The 20,317-nt window shown below is 43.2% G+C and overlaps 1 protein-coding gene across 1 annotated transcript; it reads left to right on the top strand.

Moving 5' to 3' along the window:
* Positions 1–2,102: 2,102 nt before the first annotated feature.
* kif3a (kinesin family member 3A) lies at positions 2,103–20,242 on the top strand. The gene is made up of 17 exons (XM_083651341.1): positions 2,103–2,188; positions 2,709–2,991; positions 3,256–3,400; positions 3,627–3,711; positions 4,039–4,144; positions 4,704–4,843; positions 5,022–5,219; positions 5,428–5,602; positions 5,793–5,891; positions 8,999–9,155; positions 9,788–9,968; positions 12,371–12,481; positions 16,255–16,380; positions 16,784–16,837; positions 16,960–17,028; positions 17,147–17,277; positions 18,997–20,242. The coding sequence occupies exons 1-17, from the start codon at positions 2,183–2,185 to the stop codon at positions 19,043–19,045; spliced, it is 2,115 nt and encodes a 704-aa protein (XP_083507467.1). The 5' UTR covers positions 2,103–2,182; the 3' UTR covers positions 19,046–20,242.
* Positions 20,243–20,317: the final 75 nt, after the last annotated feature.

The raw sequence follows: 20,317 nt of genomic DNA, 5'->3' as shown, positions 1-20,317 counted from the left end.
TCCCCCAGCAAAAAGGGTAATTTATTTTCACAAGAATTCCGACCATAAGTAACACAATGGCAGAATTTATGTTGATTTTGGTCATGGGTTTCATCAAATACTTTCTGTAATAAAACATCTCAAAGTGTGACAACCCTCCCACTCTCCTGTCTTGCAGGAAGGAGCCATGGTGTTGGGGTCATTAGGCTGATTGGGTGCATCTTAAACAGACGCGTTGGCTTCCGCAATTTGCAAATGTCTGCGCCTTCCCTACCTGTCTCTGGAGTATTCAAAGATTGTGGAAGACATAGACAGGCTTGAGAGACGATGGTGCATCTGGGCCCGGTGCACGGTGCACTCATTGGGCTTAAGAAGACCTTCAGACCATTCAGTCTCTCTCCCTCCTCACCTATACACCTTTAGTTCTGTGCTTTTGTTTAATGTAGTTTGTGTTGTCTAGTTATTTCCCATTAGTTTTAGTTAATAAATTATTGTTTTAACATTTTACTTTGCTGTATGACTCCTTTCATATGTTACAACAAATGAGGGTAGTCATACAATCAATCAATCAATCAATCAAATGTATTTATAGAGCACATTTAAACATGACACATGTCAACCAAAGTGCTGTACATAGGGTAGAGATATAAAAAAAAACATAGGGAAACCAAGGCATGAATCATCTAGAATCAGGAAATGCTAGCAGGTAGAAATGGGTTTCAGGTTTGATTTGAAGGCCTCTATCGAGGGGGCGAGCCTGATAGAGGTGGGGATGCTGTTCCACAGGACAGGGGCTGCGGCAGCAAAGGCATACAAATGGTCAAGCTCCTGCAAAACGTGAAAGTGGGAGGCTCGTCATAAAAGCTCAAATCTTATCAGATAGGATAGGGGACCCTCGGACAAAATCAACCGTGGGTGTCAGTCGGGGTCCTTGAAGTGAAAAGGTTTGAGAACCACTAACTTTACAGGCCTGAACTATGGCATAGATTTGTGTTGGAAAATATTCTTTGCAACTTTCAGCTTTGGCTGGAAACTTTTTTGTTTCAATGTACAACACATTTATGTCATAATTAATCAAATTTATTTCAAAATTTATTTATTTAAGTATTAACCTACTATCCTGGCTCAGACCCAAATTGCATCAGATGCCATCAGTTTCCGGGTACTCTAGGCCACACGTTTTGGACTTGCCCAAAATTGTACACATTCTGGTCAGACATTTTTAATACATTCTCATATATATGTCAAAAACAGATTGACCCAGATCCAATTACTGCAATATTTGGGGTTGCCCCTTAGCAACAGTGGGATATCCAGACATCAATCAGATCTAATGGCCTTTTCAACATTACTAGCTCGCCGGCTTATTCTTTTTAGCTGGAAATCGCCCACACCTCCATCACACTCACGCTGGATTCGTGAGGTAATGTCATTTCTTAAACTAGAAAAAGTCAGATGCACAGTCCAGGGTTCTCTGGAAAAGTTTGAAATGACTTGGCACCCCTTCTTAGATTATTATCATAAGGAATTTGACGCAAGAACTTTAGCCCCTAACAGCTCTACCCTACCCTCTTCCCACCCCCCTCTTGTTCTTTCCTTGTCTCTATTATTTTTGTTTGTTTGTTTGTTTGTTTGTTTGTTTTTGTTTGTTTTTGTTTTTGTTTTTGTTTTTTGTTTTTTACACTTGGTTGTCATTGCATTACAATTATTCAGGAGATTGTATACATGTATGACATCATGCAACCTTGCACCTATTTTGTATTGTCTGTCTTCTACGGGGTTTGTTTTTTCTTGTTTGTATTGTTTAAAAACGAATAAAAACAATTTGAAATAAAATAAAGTATTAACCTACACCTATACAAATGATATAATACAAATCCTCTTTAATTGGATTTGGTGTAAAGTGTTCTTTATATACAATATGTCATTATATTTGATATGCAAGCAAATATAAAAACTAACCAAAAACACAACAGACAAACAAAAATAAAAACATTGCAGCTAACTGCCCCCGCCCCCCAAGAACCCACTCTGCTGCGCAGGCGCAGACTGAGTGGGACCTGACAACAATCTGTATCGGATGTGAGCCATTGATGATATGGCTATTTAAATCCTGCTGACTACATCGATACGCAAATCGAAACTTTGCGGCGCTGTCATTATTAGTAGACAAATAACATAGGCATCTTTCCTTAGCTTTACCATGCCGGTAAGTCCCACACGCTTCTTCGTATTTTTTGTTTTGTTTGCAATGGGGTTCCTCCCTTCCTCCGACCTACAATGATGTGATGCTAACCACTTAGCTAACGTTAGCTTACCATTTGCCGACAATCTGGGGCACTTCTCTTTTGGCTGTGGCAACATTAAACGTTATTTCAATTTACTCGACAATTAGTGGTGTCGATATCGGATTTTGATATGAAACATTTTCATAAACGTCATGTTGTCTGTCTGGGCCTGGGTGCTGCTAGCCAGCAGTTAACGTTATCCTATGTTAGCTTTTTTTGCCTGCCTAGCAACCATACATAGCAAGTGGGCAAGCAAGTGGCTAAAGATGAAGACTAGGCTGCACATAAACTGTTAAACTGACATTATCGTTGGTTTAAAATAACACATTCTCACATTCTAAGCTTGTGACAGCGTGGGAAATCGGATGTTTGCGTTGTTAACTGTTAATGGCATAACGTTAATCAGTGACATTACTGTTGTATGACGCTCCTTCCTTCCAGAGCAATAAGGTTGATAGACCTGAGAAGTTGGAGGTCAGTGACAACGTGAAGGTGGTAGTGAGATGTCGTCCCCTCAACCAAAAAGAGAAAATGATGGGCCACAGAATGGCCGTCAGTGTGGACGAGATCCGAGGGACCATAACCGTCAACAAACTAGAGACTCCCCATGAGCCTCCCAAGACCTTCACCTTTGACACGGTGTTCGGACAAGACAGCAAACAGCTGGATGTGTACAATCTCACAGCCCGCCCCATCATTGACTCCGTATTAGAGGGTTACAATGGTAAATTTGACATAATCACAGCGTTTAACAAATAAATCAGTACTGTACAATCTGTGTCATCGCTGTAATGACCTCATCATCTGTTGGATGCATTCACTACCGTATTGATACAGGCACACTAATGCAATGTGTTAGCCTTGTGTAAATATAGGTTGCATTTGATAATATTACTCTTAGTGCAGGTTAGTTACAGTATAATGTATAGTTTATGTTATTATCCACACTGGCGCTGATGGTACTGAGCCTTGCTGTCTGTCATTCTAGGCACCATCTTTGCATACGGGCAAACTGGCACGGGGAAAACGTTCACCATGGAGGGTGTGAGGGCAGTGCCAGAACTCAGAGGGATCATCCCCAATTCCTTTGCTCATGTCTTTGGCCACATCGCCAAGGCGGAGGGTGACACCCGGTAAGAGAACAGTCAGTCACCAAACAAAACACTCTTTTGTACTTCTTCTGATGTAACACAAGAAGGCACCTTTAACAGTTTCAGGCAACACAAATGTATCAATTTCTTTATTATTATTATTATTATTATTATTATTATTATTATTATTATTATCATCATCATTATTTACAATGCCTGTTTCATTATCTGCACATTTATCTAAAATAATATGTGCACATCCCTACAGGTTTTTGGTTCGTGTATCATACCTAGAGATTTACAATGAGGAAGTGCGAGACTTGCTGGGTAAGGACCAGATGCAGAGGCTAGAGGTAAGAGGTGGTTTATATATGCGTTACTACAGTAGCCTGGGGAAACCCAGTCTTCAGCGTGACATCACAGGCTATGCCTGTAGCGTAAATTTCTTTGTGACTGATACTAACACCTAGAGGTCACGTGGAGGCTGGGTTTACCCAGGCTACAACCGCACCTCAAACATCAAGTAAATACATAACTATCTTGATTGACTGTAACTAGTTCAAAAACAAAAAATCAGCCAAATTTGTCAAGCTTGCCGGCTTTCCATGTTTGCATTTGATGGTTGATTTAATAACACATGTATGTATGTATGATGTGTCATAACATTTGTGCCATAACAGGTGAAAGAAAGACCAGATGTTGGTGTATACATCAAAGACCTTTCTGGTTATGTCGTGAACAATGCTGACGACATGGACAGGATCATGACACTGGGGCACAAAAACCGTAAGCAGCATTATCTGACAGTCAAAAGTGGCATATTTAATTTGTCATTGAGATACTGCAACTCTTTCTATGAGATTCAGGAACAGGTAGGAAGGAATCCAGTGCACACCAGGAGTGTTAGATTTACTTATTTGTCATTTAATTCATATTAAATTGAGCAAGCATTTTATATGAATTAAATTAAAAATAAGTCAATCTAAGATTCCTGGTGTGTGCTGGATTCCTACTTGTTCCTGAACGCTGTTGTTCCTGCTCTAGCTGCACCCTGTATTAGTAGCCCAATTTCTGCTCACTCACTCACTCACTCACTCACTCACTCAGTCAGTCAGTCAGTCACTCCCTATTACAGAAATAGTGGACTATATAGTGTGTTGGCCATTTTGTACTAGTGTAGTCCACTACAAAATACCCACAATGCACTGCAATTTCTAGTGGACAGCAAATGTACCCTACATTTTCTCCCATATGCCACAATGCAATGCGGTCATGTTTACCAAAGGAGAAGAAGAATGAGGTAGTGTCTGAAACTCCCCTCTGATTATTATTATTATTTTTTTAGGTTCTGTTGGTGCCACCAACATGAACGAGCACAGCTCCCGCTCTCACGCCATCTTCACCATCACCATCGAGTGCAGTGAGAAAGGTGTGGACGGAGACCAGCATGTGCGCATGGGCAAACTTCATCTGGTTGATCTGGCGGTACGTATCGTGTTCGTCTTTTTTTCTTTTTTGTCTTCGGGGGGGGGGGGGGGGTTTTCTGATTGGAAATAGCTGCATTTCCGCGAAAAATGATTTCATTCTGCTGTAACAAGGAAATACGTCTTATCACCCACAATCCATCTGACCACAACTACCCACCCCCTACTCCCACCACTAGGGTTCTGAGAGGCAGGGGAAGACGGGGGCCACAGGACAGCGGTTAAAGGAGGCCACAAAGATCAATCTGTCTCTTTCCACGCTGGGGAACGTCATCTCTGCCCTGGTGGATGGCAAGAGTACACATGTGCCCTACAGGAACTCCAAACTCACCCGTCTCCTGCAGGACTCACTCGGAGGAAACTCCAAGACCATGATGGTACAATGAACATTTAACCAGTTGTCAATGCCAGAAATGCACTTCTCATTTAGATCGCTCTTATTCTAAGCGATAAACGGTCTCATGACTAATCTCTCTATACAATAAATGCTCGCATGACGAATTATTTAATTGCAAACTATAAAATGGCAATCATTTCTATGTCTGTCCTTGACTTGGCTATTTGCCACATACTTCTCCCTACCAGTGTGCAAACATCGGCCCGGCAGACTACAATTACGATGAGACCATCAGTAGCCTGCGCTACGCCAATCGGGCCAAGAACATTAAGAACAAAGCCCGGATCAACGAGGACCCCAAGGATGCCCTGCTGCGCCAGTTTCAGAAGGAGATTGAGGATCTTAAGAAGAAGCTGGAGGAAGGTAGCCAGTCATTCATTGATTCATTCATCCTAAGTATGGTTGTGAAGACATGATAGAAAACAATCCAGCAGTGTGGATTACAGTTATCGTTTTAAAAGTCTGGCACACAGCGGCATCGAAAACTGTTCTGTGTAAACCGTGGGACTTCAGCATAGGTAGACCATTAAAATGTTGAGATCTGCCGTTCTAGGGGAGGAGATCTCTGGCTCGGAGGCCAGTGGACCAGAAGAGATGGATGAAGGTGACAATGAAGGAGGGGAGGCAGGTGAAGGCCGCAGAAGAAGAAGAGGTGAGGATGGGTAATTCTCTCACACAAAGGTTTGTGTCGACACCAGAGCAAATACGTGTCAGTGGAAATGTGTGAACATTTGATATCATCTTGATACACCCATGGTGATTTTTTTTTCCGTGGCTTAATATATCTCAAGTGATGGGAATGATCAAATCAAGATAATTTGTGAATGTCTCAACTCTTCTGCTTAGTATGCTCATGAACTTGAGTCAGCATTCATTTCCCCTGATAGTGATCAAACTGTCCTTTTGACTCCACTCTTTTTTATTGACAGACATGAACACTGTCCTCATTTAGGAGTTCCCCCGACTCTGTTTTTCTCTGCCTGTGAGGGGAAGGTGTTAAGTGCAGATACGCATACATATTTAAGTCATCAGCAAAATGTTAAAAAAAATGGCAGTAGCAGCAATGTTCCCCCAAGTATTTTTACAGCTATTTTCCAGGACCTTTTTATATAGCCGATTTTTGGTTGGAGCACACTAGTGCAACTGACTGACTGAGTGACTGAGTGAGTGGAGAGCGTGTAAATCTGGTCCACACACGGTTCCCCGCACTTCTCTCTCTCCATCTCCACTTCTGCTTTTATTCTCTCTCACTTTTTGCTTCGCTGGCTCTGGTGCTTGCTCTGTTTCTCTTCCAGACAGCAGCAGCAGCACTAGCTCAGACTCTGCCTGTCCCTCCTCAGTGCCACAGCCCACTGAGGACAAACCTCAGACTAGTGAGTGGGAGCAGCCCTCTGCTCTACCAACCCAGCCCCTCCCCCCAACCCTCCACTAACTTACCCTACCGCCCCAAGCCAAATGTAACCCTCTGCCACTCCTGTAGGTGGCGCACTGCCCAGATCACCCCTGCTACCTACTACTGACCATATCCCCGTCTCTCCATGTGCCCAAGCATTTGTAGGGTTCACATGAAGATGACTGCAAAGGTCTCTGCTGTGCGTGCGGTGGGCATGTTTGACAAGGACGTCTCAAGTGCAAAATCCCTGCATTTGGCTTTGTGTGCTGATATTTTGCACACACAATTCAAATGGGACTGTTTGCATTTTGGTACATAGACTCTCTCCTGGGGATGGACACCATCCGAAGCGCGTTGTCTCCTATTTTCTGATCCTGCATGACCTACATAACCACTCTGCTCACACATGGGGCTACTTCTGCATGCTTTCTACTTCTGCACTTACAATAATGTTGTTGTCAGTTTCAGCTGACACAACTACCAGGCGTTATTGTGTTCGCTAACCTCAATCTGTTCCCCAAACACACACACAACAAACAGGCCTTTCCTGGACATCATGTCTGTCTGGAGTGTTAATTTTCTGCATCGTGTCTTTTTCCTCTCCTCCTCATTATGCTGTTCTGTCAACATTGCTCCAACTTCTTTGTCTCTGTTGATCGTTCTGCTGCTCTTTCTCTCACTCCCCCATCTGTCCCTTGTTCAGTGTTCCACTCTGTCTGTAGTCCTACGACTTTCCAGGTCGCCCTGTAATGTGTTCCTCTCTCTCTCTCTCTCTCTCTCTCTGTCTCTGTCTCTGTGTGTCTCTCTCTCTCTCTCTCTCTGTCTCTGTCTCTCTCTCTCTCTCTCTCTCTCTCTCTGTCTCTCTTCCTGCGGGTGCAAAATGCTGCCTGTCTGACTTGCTATACACCTCTCAATTGAAGAAGAGAGAGGTTGGTGTAAGAACGTCTGCGGTCTTTATTGTCCTGTAAAAGCCATGCCTCTACTTGCATATAAAGACAATTGACCACAGTGTGTTTCAATAGCTATTAATACCACTAACTCTCTTGGCTGCATACATAGAGGAAAAGATGGGCTTATGGATTCATATAGGACCGTCTTCCATTGTCATATATGGAAATATACTAATTATTCAGTGTTCCATATCTTAGTTTTCCTTCAGAATCATTTAATAATCCGTATCTTTTCATATATGACTAGTCCCTCCAAAGACAGTTAGTCATTTTGCAAAGAAAAAAGCGCTTCAGACCAGAGGAAGTTCGATGGTATTCGACCAATCATGACACATTGCAGGTGATTGGAGAAATTAGCAGATCTCCCGCCTTTTGACCAACTTTGTCCTCGATCAAGTACAGACGGGTAGGCGGAAGCATTTGCAAATTGCAGGAGCCAACGAGTCTGTTTTAAGAGACTAATATATGACTGTCTTCCATAGTCATATATGGAACAATACTGATTAATCAGTATTTTCCATATCTTATCTTTCCTTCAGAATAATTGAATAATCACTATCTTTCCATATATGACTGTCTTCCATAGTCCTCATTATCTCCATCTTCATAACATCCTTGTTGTCATGGGTGAGAACTTGCACTGATGATCATGTGGATATCCGGATAAGCCATAACCTTTCCTCTTATTTTCAATGGAGCTTATACTCAATCCGGGCACCCAGAGTCTCACAGTCTGACGACGAATACGACTCTGGGACAAAAGGACGATATTTCGGGGTTTCTGGTGTAGAGCGTCCCGTCCAGAGAGTTCAGCTTCCGTCGTTCTTTACAGTCTGACGGCGTCTCATATGCACTTAACTTAACTTAACTTAACTTAACTATGTCTCATATGCAGTTATCTGTTCATAGAGATGAGTGGAAATGCCCTCTGGACCTGAAACACCTACAATCCATCAACTGCAACTCTCACGTTAATCCGACTGTAAACAACGACTGATAGACTCTGGGTGCCCAGATTGGCTTATACTAATTATTATTAAAACTGTGCATTAGCAAGTCAATACTTTGTGCAGCTCACTGGATCAACTGAGTAACCACTAGCTAAAAAAAACAAACATGCAGACTTAAATACTGTTGTTTTGAGGTTGCTATGAAAAATCCTATACTAAATAAAAAATAAAATGAAAGTATCGCAGTGGTATCTCCTAAAACTGCACAGTTTAAATAATACAAAAATGCTGTATAAGAAAAACTAGATAAAATAATCTGCAATATATTTAATAGTAAAAAAGAATTGCAATATATTTGATTGTAATCATGCATTGCTAACCGATAAACCGATAACTAATTAGATAGAGGAGTTGTATCTAAAACGAGCCGTCTATTTAAAGGTATGTATGCCATGTCTCCCTTAAGGGAAGAAGAAGGTTTCCCCTGACAAGATGGTGGAGATGCAGGCAAAGATTGAGGAGGAAAGGAAAGCCCTGGAGGCCAAGCTGGACATGGAGGAGGAGGAGAGGAACAAGGCACGAGCTGAGCTGGAGAAGAGGGAGAAGGACCTCCTCAAAGCCCAGTGAGTCCTGCACACATTCAGGGCTCAAGTATAAAAGTATAAGCGGTACAGCCACTTCTATAACAGTGTCTTCTATGACATGTGTCCATTCTGGCACGGGAAGACGGGATGTGGACGAGATGTAACACGGGATATCGGTATGAGCACGAGATCTGCAGCCTAGGCCCCTCCCACAGGTCCCCGTCGGCACAGACACAGGCGTAGAGAGACAGAAAGAGCGAGCAAGAGCATCTTGAGGAGTCGAGGTCGATAGCAGTTCAAAACCGGTGAAACACGCATGCACGCACGCACACAAATGCGCACGCACGCACACAGTTTAAGAAACGTCTGGAAATGAATGGAGAATTCACTTCCTCATTGGCATGCTATGAAGAGAGTGGCTCGTAACATGCGTACGCTCACACACGCACGCACACACTTCCAGAGAGAGGGGAGTGGGGCCGTGGGGCAGACGGGTCCGATTTGCCCAAAACCTGCACTGCTTACTTCAACACGTGGGTTTGATTTTTAATGAACAACAAACCAAATGCAAATCAAATCATCTTCAATGAAGTGAGTGAATGTGGCAGTGTGTGTGTGTGACCCCCACTACACACCATTACCACTTAGCTGATCCACCTTTGACCCCTCAGGCAGGAGCACCACCTGCTGCTGGAGAAGTTGTCGGCCCTCGAGAAGAAGGTGATTGTGGGCGGGGTGGACCTCCTGGCCAAGGCCGAGGAGCAGGAGAAGCTCTTGCAGGAGTCCAACAATGAGCTGGAAGAACGTCGCCGGAGGGCCGAGCAGCTCCGCAAAGAGCTGGAGGAGAAAGAGGTAAGCAACATGGATGACAATCGCATGTTGCCCTGCATGGGTATATTCCACAGAAAGCTTGAATAGCAGCATCACATACATGTCATTTACCAGTATGGACTAGTCTTTATCAACTGGCAGCTTGTCCCTACATAGGGTGGCTAGTACTGATCACGTCCTGCTATTCACCTTATGTTGCCACGCCCACATGTCAGACGCAATTGTATTTGTTCTTCCGGTTCAGCGTTAGCCGGCCGGCTGGCCGGTTGCATTGTAAACTGTAAACTATGAGTAAAGGTTGGTAATATTCAGAAGCTACACTGCGGCCAACTTCAGTTACATGTTCATAGCGTTACTGCTGCGAGGAGCCGATGGCTGTACCCGGTCGGCATTTAACGTTGGTTACAAAAGCACATCGACAGTGTTTTCTCACTGCCAGTAGCAGCTGGGTTGACAGATACTAGCTAGGCCGACTCCGACCGGTCACACAGCCAGCACTCTCAGTCCTCGTTGCTCGTTAAAAATGTCCAAATAGGCGTTATTCTGATAAACTGGTCACATATTTGGAATGTTACGTTCTCATCCGAAAAAATATTAAAACTTTATAACAGTTTATTTTTTGCTTGTGATTTTTGGCAAGTCTAAAAATAATAAAGGTGGGAGTAAATCTACTTCCGGGTCTAAAACGGAATAACGATTACAAAATGACATCATGCAGAAGCGTCCTGATATGAGCAAATGATAAGGTGAATAGGAATGCCTGGTTTGTTTGATTGCTAACTTAGATCTCTGTAGTAAGCAGATCGTCATCAAGACACTCATTTAACAACTGACCTAAATAGATCAAAAGAAATCAATAAGATGATGAGGTATGTATGGGGAATAAGCATTCCACTTCCATCATCACAACAGTACCCTCTTAACACATTCACTGCCAGCTGTTTTTTTTTACTGTAGGTAGGTTCTGCCAGAGGGGTTTTTTGAGGATTCTGGCTCATCTTTCAAGACCTGAGGATTCTTTTCTGCTAAGATTTTGTGAACACAAAATATCTAAAAAGAACTAATAGAATGTGTGCTTTCTCTGTCTAAAAGAGTTAGTTTGTAGAGTTAGTAGTTATGTAGGCATTAGCACTTGAATACAGCATGGTTTCAGCGTCTGAAAATTTAAGCTGAGATAAATAGCTTTTTGTGAAATTCGATAGAACAGTCACTTTAACCATTCATTTTTGGCATCAGTAAGACGTCAGACATCTAAACAATAGTTTTGAACAGTAATTTCCTCCATAACAGCAGGAAACACCCCTCTCCTTCAAACTCCTCCCTCCGTGTGTGTTCTTCTTGGCTGCAGCGGGCGTGTCACAAGCTCGTTTCTGTTGCTGCTGTAACCTCGCGTCACCAGGCTCACTGCTTTGCTGCTGCTGTGCCTGTCTGCTGGCGGCCGCTGGGCAAGTCTGGATGGGCTCGCTCGTTTCTTGGAGTTTCGGTTGAGAGCTTTGATGAAGCTTTTGCGATTCTGGTCTTATTTATGCTGCGTGTTTCAAAGTGTGTTCCACCCGTAATCTATTATGCAAATTTGCAATCCCTCACCGCCAGCAATCAGCGCGAAATCGAAAGCGTTTTCGCCAATCCATTCTACAGTATGAGAATGGTTTCATCGCGCGTTCCCCTGCAGTTTTGGCTCTGCTTTTTCTAGTCTGGGAGAGCACTGTCGCCACTTAGTGGGTCGGTGGAATGGGTTGTACACGTTCGGTGGCTCCAATATTTATATAAGAGATGTAAAAGGGTTAGATGCACATCCCACGGTCAAAAAAAAATAAATCTTTTTTTTGACGTAATAACACGTCATTGGCAGTCAACCGTTGGATTTTTTTTGACGTATTAACACGTCATTGGCAGTGAACGTGTTAACATATACGCATGCTATATATGTCAGATGTCTTTGTGGTGCATTGCTGTTACCTGCCCACGCTGTATGATGGGGTCACAGGATATGATGTCACATACACCCACCACTGTCACTGAAGTAACTCGTAACCATAAATAGATTTTGCTTTGGATAATATTTTGCTGATGAACCAATCATGTCATCGTGGTTGGAAAACAAAACACCTTATTACGGTAATAATGGCCTAATACACACATGCACACACACACACACGCACGCACGCACGCACACACACACACACTCACACACTCACACTCTCACTCTCACTCACTCACTCATTCATGCACATTTGCACCACGATGTCTGGGCTGTTTCCAAAGCTTGGAAAATCCGTTTGTATGTGTACATGAAACCGCTGTATGTCATTATTTTGTCTTCTGCTTCTTATCTCTACGTCTGATCTCCACAGTTGAAACCACAGAAGCACTTTCTTTTCTTTCATCTTTTCACATAATCACTGATCCCTCTCTTATAACAGCAAGAACGTTTGGACATTGAGGAGAAATACACGAGCCTTCAGGAGGAGGCCCAAGGCAAGACCAAGAAGCTGAAGAAGGTTTGGACCATGCTGATGGCTGCCAAATCAGAAGTAAGCATGACAAGAAAGAGGGGGCGATATGGAGAGAGAGCATACATACAGCAAACAGAGCATCTGGGTTCAATCCCCCCCCCATGACAGTAATCAAGATTCAAGATTCAAGATTTTTATTGTCACTCCATGGTACAAGTATCACGTGTGAAATTCTTGTGCTGTGGACTCCGTTTACAACATAGTACAAATATAACAGGGCATATGAGTGCAAAAACAACAAAAGACACAACAAGCAATAAGGCAGTATAGTGATAGGACAAGTCCGAGACATATTCACTGCACATAGGTGCACATGTCATGTGCATACATTAGACGTGCTTAAACATTTTAAATTCGACGTATTTGACGTACAGGTGCAAATAGCATATTCCTTATTAAACATACAATTAAACATTAGACATACGTAATGGTAGCAGCTACAGTGCGGTACAGTACAGCTACTACACTATTTGTGTATGTTAAGGAGTCTCGTGGCCTGCGGGAAGAAACTGTTCCTCAAGCGATTTGTGCGTGCTTTTGGAACCCTGTATCTCCTCCCTGAGGGTAACAGGGAGAACAGGCTGTTGTGGGGATGGTCTGTGTCTTTGATGATCTTCAGGGACCTCCTGAGGCACCGCTGTTTATACAGTTCTTGCAGTTCTGGCAACTCACATCCTGTTACGTGCTGGGCCGCGCGCCTCACCCTCCGTAGCGCCCTGCGGTCCATGGTGGTGCAGTAACAGTTAATCACCCTTTGAGCAAGACTCTGAATCCCTACCAGTGTAACCATAATTTGTCCTTGCAGATTTGACTGATCATATTAGAAACTCTGTCCACAGCTGTAGCTGCTGTCGCATCATGTGACTCACTAGTTGGTTTTCCATCCAAACTTTAATCGAATTTTCAGAAAGTCGGCAAAAGAAAATGCGAAATAATGCGCGTTTCCATCTGCTGCTATTATGCGAATTCTAGAGCTGTCAATCGCCTTGTGTTTGAGGCTGTCTGAGCTGCTGATCAGCTGCTAGACCCGATATACAGCTCTGTTAAACACATCTAACGTTATTCATTTAAAGTTTCTTGATGATCTACAAGTAGACAAAGGTACCATAACGCCATTTCTGGATCACCAGGTGCGACTCGGCAAGCATAACGTTATAATCCACGGAGCAGATAGTAAGTGAATACAATTTCATTCAATTCTAGAAGTGAGTCGCCTTAAAGTTAATATCCCAGTCTTCTTCTGTTTACCACGGCTGGTATTGTGCTGTGTAGCCTATTTACCATTATTTAGCTACCGTGTGTAGCCCTATTGTGTGGAGGCTACACGGCTACGGCATGTCATGTTTTGCAGTGATCAAGGCAAACTGCCTGGTTTTTGAATGGAGAGACAACAGAATATCACTTAATCTGTTTCCACCGCACGTATCACATTTTCCTTTTATCGATACACCCGACTTTTCCACCTCCCTCAAGCGTGAAAACTTTTCTGCGATATTTGGAGGCTTTAGCGAATTTTGCGGGTTTTCACACTCAGTTTTTTTATGCGTAAATTTAAATTTTGCATAAAAACAGGTGGATGGAAACCCGACTACTGTGTAGACTCGTGTATTGAGCAAAACAATGACCGGATGTTCCAAAATGTCCTCCAACTGACCAAAGACAAAAGTGAGATTGTTGTCTTTGGTGCTAAGGGAGAAAGACCAGGGCCGATTCTAGGGGGGGGCAGGGGTGGGCTATGCCCACCCAAAAATTAATCTTGCCCACCCAAAAAAAAAAAAATCTCCCTTTTTGAATTCCAGGCGACCGCACTTAGGGTCGCGACCCGAAAGTTGGAGACCACTGGGTTAGTTAGTTTAGGGCACCTAACAAGTAGTTATAGCTTTAATTTGATTTGAGAAATAAGCTCATCCAATGAAAATAAATATTATGGAGTTGATTATTTTAAACTGGATGAAGTATTTTTATTTATTTTTAGGGTAAGTCAATCTGCTTTCAAAGTAGTTTTCTTTGTCACTTTTCAGTTTGAGTTTGAATAAGACTAAACGTCTTGGAAATATAGCAATAGTTTTGTAAATAGTTAGTTTGTACATAGTTTGCTAATAGTTTTGACAATAATAATGTAAACACTGGCCTGTCACCTGAGTGAAAGTTCCTACTTACAGTTTGGTGACCCAAAACAGAATGGTGACTCCTACTGGAACAATTTGGTTCAGTGTTTATGCCTGTGTTGCTGTCTGTTGTAGTGTAAAACGACTAAAGGGAGAGCAGGTGGTTACATGAAAGTGAGTGAGAAAAGGAGAAGATACTGAATAATGACATCACAACAGTATAATCCTAATGTTAATTTAAAATTAAATATTCTTGGATGAAAGTCCAAAAAACGTCAAATTTTCTTCGCCGCTGCCCTTGCAGGCAGCACCGAGAGTCCATTCCTACCTAAAAGTACTTCCAGCGCCACTGAATATAATGCAATTTAATCCCCATCCCCGAACCCACAACCTCTGGCAAACTACCGCCAAAGTTGCCCCCTACCAGCCCACCCTAGTGTGGCAGGCTAGATACGGGCCTGAGAAAGACACATCTTGATTCCCTTTCTTTGCCTCAGGCAGTGGCCCCACTGATCCATCAGAAAATGGACAGAATTATAAAGGGATAGATTTCTGTCCGTTGGGTTGTTTTTGTCCAGTGGGCTACCTACATCGGAATGCCTCCTCGATTCTGATTGGCTAAATGGACGGTGACAAATTTGTCAATCCAGTAAAAGTTCAACCGCCTTGAACTTGTGTCCATCAAAACGTATGGAGAGATACAGTATGCTGGAGATGTACACGTCATCAGTGCTGCACGGACAACTGACCCATGTCTTTGGAAATGAATGGAAGTGAACAGAGATGTACAGACACCACGGAGCAGTGTGGCCGCGGCCTAAAACCCAAGTCAGAAATCTCTGTGTTATTATTGACTCAGATCTTATTTTAACTCCCACATAAAGTCTATAACAAAGTCGGCCAATTATTATTCTATTAATATAACAAGAATTAGAGGATACATGTCCAAAAACAAGACCTAGAAAAACGATCCATGCTTTCATTTCTAGTAGGTTAGACTACTGTCATAGTCTTTTCTCAGACCTTCTAACCAGGGTCCCCTGCGGATCATTAAAAAGTCTTCAATTTATTTTTTTATTTTTTTCAACGTCTCAAATGTCTTTAAAAAGTGTGGAATAGTAGGAAGGGAGACATTAAATTTGATCTGGGGGAGAATGAATGATCGGAGCTGGTGCCACCTGGAACAAGGAAGAGGCTGTCCAAATACAGAACCAAATACATGTGTTTATGTGCTATAGAGAGCCAAAGTGGAACCTCACTTCCTGCTTCAGCACTGTACCAGAGATTTTCATCCGCCATTTATTTTCCCATAGACATTTCGTAAAATGCTTATAAAAATAGTTTTACTTCGTCAAACCAAACGGTTCAGATATATTTAGAAACAGGAGAGACCACATAACATTTCACTCGGACCAAAACGTAAAAGAATCGCGGATTTTAAGAAGATATTTTATCGGTGTTGATTTTTTTAGTTTTGGTCAGAGTGAAATGTTCTATGGTATCTCCCGATTCTAAATATAGCTGAACGGTTTGGTTTGACCAAGTAAAACTATTTTTATAAGCATTTTACGAAATGTCTATAGGAGAATAAATGGCGGATGAAAATCTCTGGTACAGTGCTGAAGCAGGAAGTAGGCGGTCACTTTGCCTCTGGATACAAATAAACATGCCTTGCCTTGTTAGATGGCTGATTTGCAGCAAGAGCATCACCGGGAGATCGAGGGCCTCCTGGAGAACATCCGCCAGCTGAGCCGAGAGCTCCGGCTCCAGATGCTCATCATAGACAACTTCATCCCCCAGGAGTATCAGGTGTGTGTGTGTGTGTGTGTGTGTGTGTGTGTGTGTGTGTGTGTGTGTTTACATTTGTACAACTGTGTGTCTCGTCGTGACCTCAGGTTCTGTTGCTAACTGCGCCAGTTTTACAGCTGCATTATGGACAAATTAAATTAATGAATGAAAAGAAAAACATGCACCCCGACCGACCAGAGGAGGCGCTAGTGCAGCGACCAGGACTCATACCACCACCGGCTTCCCACCCGCAGACCTGGCAAATGGCGTCTGTAGGAACGTCTGACCAAGCCGGAAGTACCGCTGCTGCTGGGAATTGAACCCGGGTGTCCGCGGTGGCAGGCGACTGCTTTGACCTCGACACTACCCGGACATTTGTCAGCTTCACTGATCAAACTTGTCTTTGTTCTTTTTTCATGTCTAGGAGATGATAGAGAATTACGTGCACTGGAATGAAGATATTGGAGAATGGCAACTGGTGAGCTCTCCTGTCGTAGCACGTCCACTCACTGTGAATTCAAATCATATGGGCTTATTCAGAGGCTGTAAACTCTGAGCGAAGGGCTGCTCCTACAGTACTCTGTGACTTGTTTCTTTCAGAAATGCGTGGCGTACACTGGCAACAATATGAGAAAACAGACCCCCGCGCCGGACAAGAAAGAGAAAGATGTGAGTGCATTGCGTGTGGTTTCCTTTTTTGACGGTTCCGTCTGACGTTTGCTTTCATTTCACATCCCTGACATCCTTGTCTTCTTGTATTCCTCCCCTCTCTCCCTGCCTCCTGTAGCCGTTTGAGGTGGACCTGTCCCACGTGTACCTGGCCTACACAGAGGAGAGCATGCGGCAGTCACTGATGAAACTAGAGAGGCCCAGGACCTCTAAAAGCAGCAAGAGCGGCCGACCCAAGACTGGTCGAAGGTAATCTATAGTCTAAAGCTGGCCTGGAGCCAGGGCTGATATACCAGCCAGCCATTATGGCCTGGAGCCAGGGCTGATATACCAGCCAGCCATTATGGCCTGGAGCCAGGGCTGATATACCAGCCAGCCATTGGTCAGCCGTGGTGCAAAGATAATGTAGCAATGTCTCAGTTGCTCTTCCTGAGCAGTCGTAAAAAATGCGAGGCATCAGAATATCGTCAACTCTACTCCAGGGGGTCCCAAACGTTTTGAGCTTGCGACCCAAAAGGGAAATGTGGTGTTTCCTGGGGACCCAAACTCACAAATACATCTCAATTGGTAAACAGTTAATAAATTCAAAGAACCATGAATTAAAATATGTGGAAATGTATTACAAATTCACATTCACAGCAACATTGTCTTCATTATCATTATTATTCGCCCTCAACTTCCTATAACCCCCCCCCCACACACACACACACACTTATTCGCCCTCAACTTCCTATTACCCCCCCCCCCCCACACACACACACACACAAACACACACACACACACACACACACACAATGACCTTAACTTCTTTTTTCACTGTCAAGTCTGGAAGTTCCCTTCTTTGCATTGGAAGTACTCTTTTGACTGCAGCCCTACAGAGTGCTTTGTTTAAAGCGTCTTATTTAATTTGTTCATTTTAAAACGTCTCCCCACAAAACGCATTGTCGGTGCTCCTCGTCATTTCGCAAGGCTTTCGATGAAACCAACCGAAACTCTTTGTATTTACGCTCTTAGACATGGCAGCACCTGACGGCGACAGGTGAAACCATATTCTGACTGACATTGACAGACAGAAGAACATCCCTGTTATTAGAGGTCTCTGCAACCCGACCCGGGCCTGTAGATCGGGCTTGGTTTTTAAATAATTAATTTGATCTCAGGCTACACCCTCCCCCCCGCACCTCCATGCATGGAAAAAAGCACAATGTTTTATTCTCCTCACTTTCTCCTGAAGCTCTGTGTCATCGGGCTGGGCACGCACAGCCCCCCTCCCTCTGCTAATCAGTCTACTTATTCACCTTATGTTCAGACGCGGGGGTGGGCCAAATTCTTCCGGGTCGTGTTAACACTTCCGGCGGTCACGGCGCGAAATACAAATGAACGTCATGAAGAAGAGAGTTGTTTTTGTAGCGGACAGCGCAGGGGGTAAAACAGCCTACTACTTTGAGCTCGGTACACAGCCAGCAAGCGGAGTATCCACTGTTAGCCAGGTCAGATAACGTTATCGTCGACAATGACGAGCACTTTCTTGTAAAACATACCTGGACTCCAACAAAGAAAGCTTCAGATGGTTTTCTCTCCTCCGAGGCAGCTCGAGCCACTTACATACACTTATATAAGACCCGCAGACGTTAACGTAATTCCCTGGAATGCGAGACTTAACGAGCCAGTTACATGGCGTTGCATTCTTAGACATTGCCGTTTGCTTTTATTTGGTATGTTACATACAATTGGCTAAACTATTAGTTAATTCAGAGTTAGATTATATTGGAGCAGCCAGCCATTTTTTTTTTTTTTTTTTTTGGCCGGAAGTCTGGTATGGTCGTGATGTGCAGTGTGATATCTGTCATTATCACGGTGTACTGTCTGTTACTATTCTGAGAAATAGGAAGGCTGAAAGCTTGTTGAGATGGTTGAATGATAAAAGGCTTATCATCATGTGCATATCTCCACCTGATCTCCACACAGGAAAAGATCTGCAAAGCCCGAGGCGGTGATCGAGTCCCTGCTGCAGTGAGCGCAGCTTAAAGGAGGAGAAACGTTCTCGCTGTAACTACAGGTCACCATAGGAAGAGTCATTAGTCTGAAGATGTTATTATGGAACGTTATTTAAAAAGATTATCTGAATACACTGTATAGCCGACAAGGTGTTTAAATGTGAAGGGGAGGTTGTTCAGGGAGCACCCATGGTAGTATTTAGACGTCTTGTTCAATGGGACCTGCTGTTTGTATGATCATGTAAGGCTTGTTTGAGGAGGGCCAACATCTTAATGTCTATGCGTGGCGACAAACGCTGCTTGAAATTGGACTCGTGTTTACGAAGCGCCTCTAGCATTAAGGGGGAACGCCACCGTAAACCGATTTCACCTGCTATTATTGTGATGATTTTTGACTGCGACGTCCATACGTGTGAACGTGACTAAACTCTGAAAACTAGAAGCCACAAAATTAGCAGGATATTGGAAGCTGACTTTATGGACTTTCAGACTAAAAACTGAAACCATCTGAAATGTGTGCTGCTTACTTCACATCGGTGTGTTGTGATAGCATCACAGACCGGATCTTCACTTCCTTTCAAGAGATTGCATATTACGATTGTTTGGTTATGTCTTCTTCTTACGATTATTTGAATGCCTTATGACAATGTGAATTTGAATTTAGGGTGCATTTTGCACTTGGAAAGATAAAGCAGACCGTTCTGTTCTCGAGCACAAGCTGTAGTCTTAACATGTCCTCCCTGACAAAGCCAGAGAAAACATTCGCTTCACGAGAGAAAGAAACTTGACTCTTATTTCAAGGAGCAGGGGCGATAGGAGGGAGAGAGAGAAATGCAATTCATTTTCCCCATGTTGAGCATTTCAAGTACTCAAATGTGTGCTTCATACTTCATTTTCTCGACACATGCATGCCATCCTGCTCTACGTTAGTGCCATTTGCCCATGATACGCTAAGCAAGTAAACGTTTTATTTTGTAAGTCTGTCTCAAATGTCTGGATACTTCCTGTTATATTGAGCTACACAACATATGCCTTAGTGTAATGCACTAGTACGAGTTTTCTTCTTTTCTATATGTGGAGCTAATTTCATCTTTATGGTGTTTTAGTGTAGTGGAGGCAAAGTGACTTTATTTTGTATCATAATGTATGTGAAATGTTTACATTCATCAAGCCCCCAGATACTTAATTTATTAAATTATTTTACATGTTTTATCCGACATGGTTTGTGGCATTTTCTTCTCAGCGTTTCACTGTTAAATCAATGATGTTCCTAAATGTGTGTCGATGCTTAC

This window comes from Poromitra crassiceps, assembly GCF_964638095.1.
Source record: "Poromitra crassiceps genome assembly, chromosome: 15".
NCBI lineage: Eukaryota > Metazoa > Chordata > Actinopteri > Beryciformes > Melamphaidae > Poromitra > Poromitra crassiceps.
Note: the sequence above shows the minus strand (reverse complement) of the source record. Positions and strands in the feature narration are given on the sequence as shown.

Bases quoted from the DNA above. Each gene is read 5' to 3' on its own strand.
- kif3a (XM_083651341.1), top strand. The intron at 9,156-9,787 runs GTGAGTCCTGCA...TTGACCCCTCAG, and splicing joins AAGGACCTCCTCAAAGCCCA to GCAGGAGCACCACCTGCTGC. The intron at 9,969-12,370 runs GTAAGCAACATG...CTCTTATAACAG, and splicing joins AAGAGCTGGAGGAGAAAGAG to CAAGAACGTTTGGACATTGA.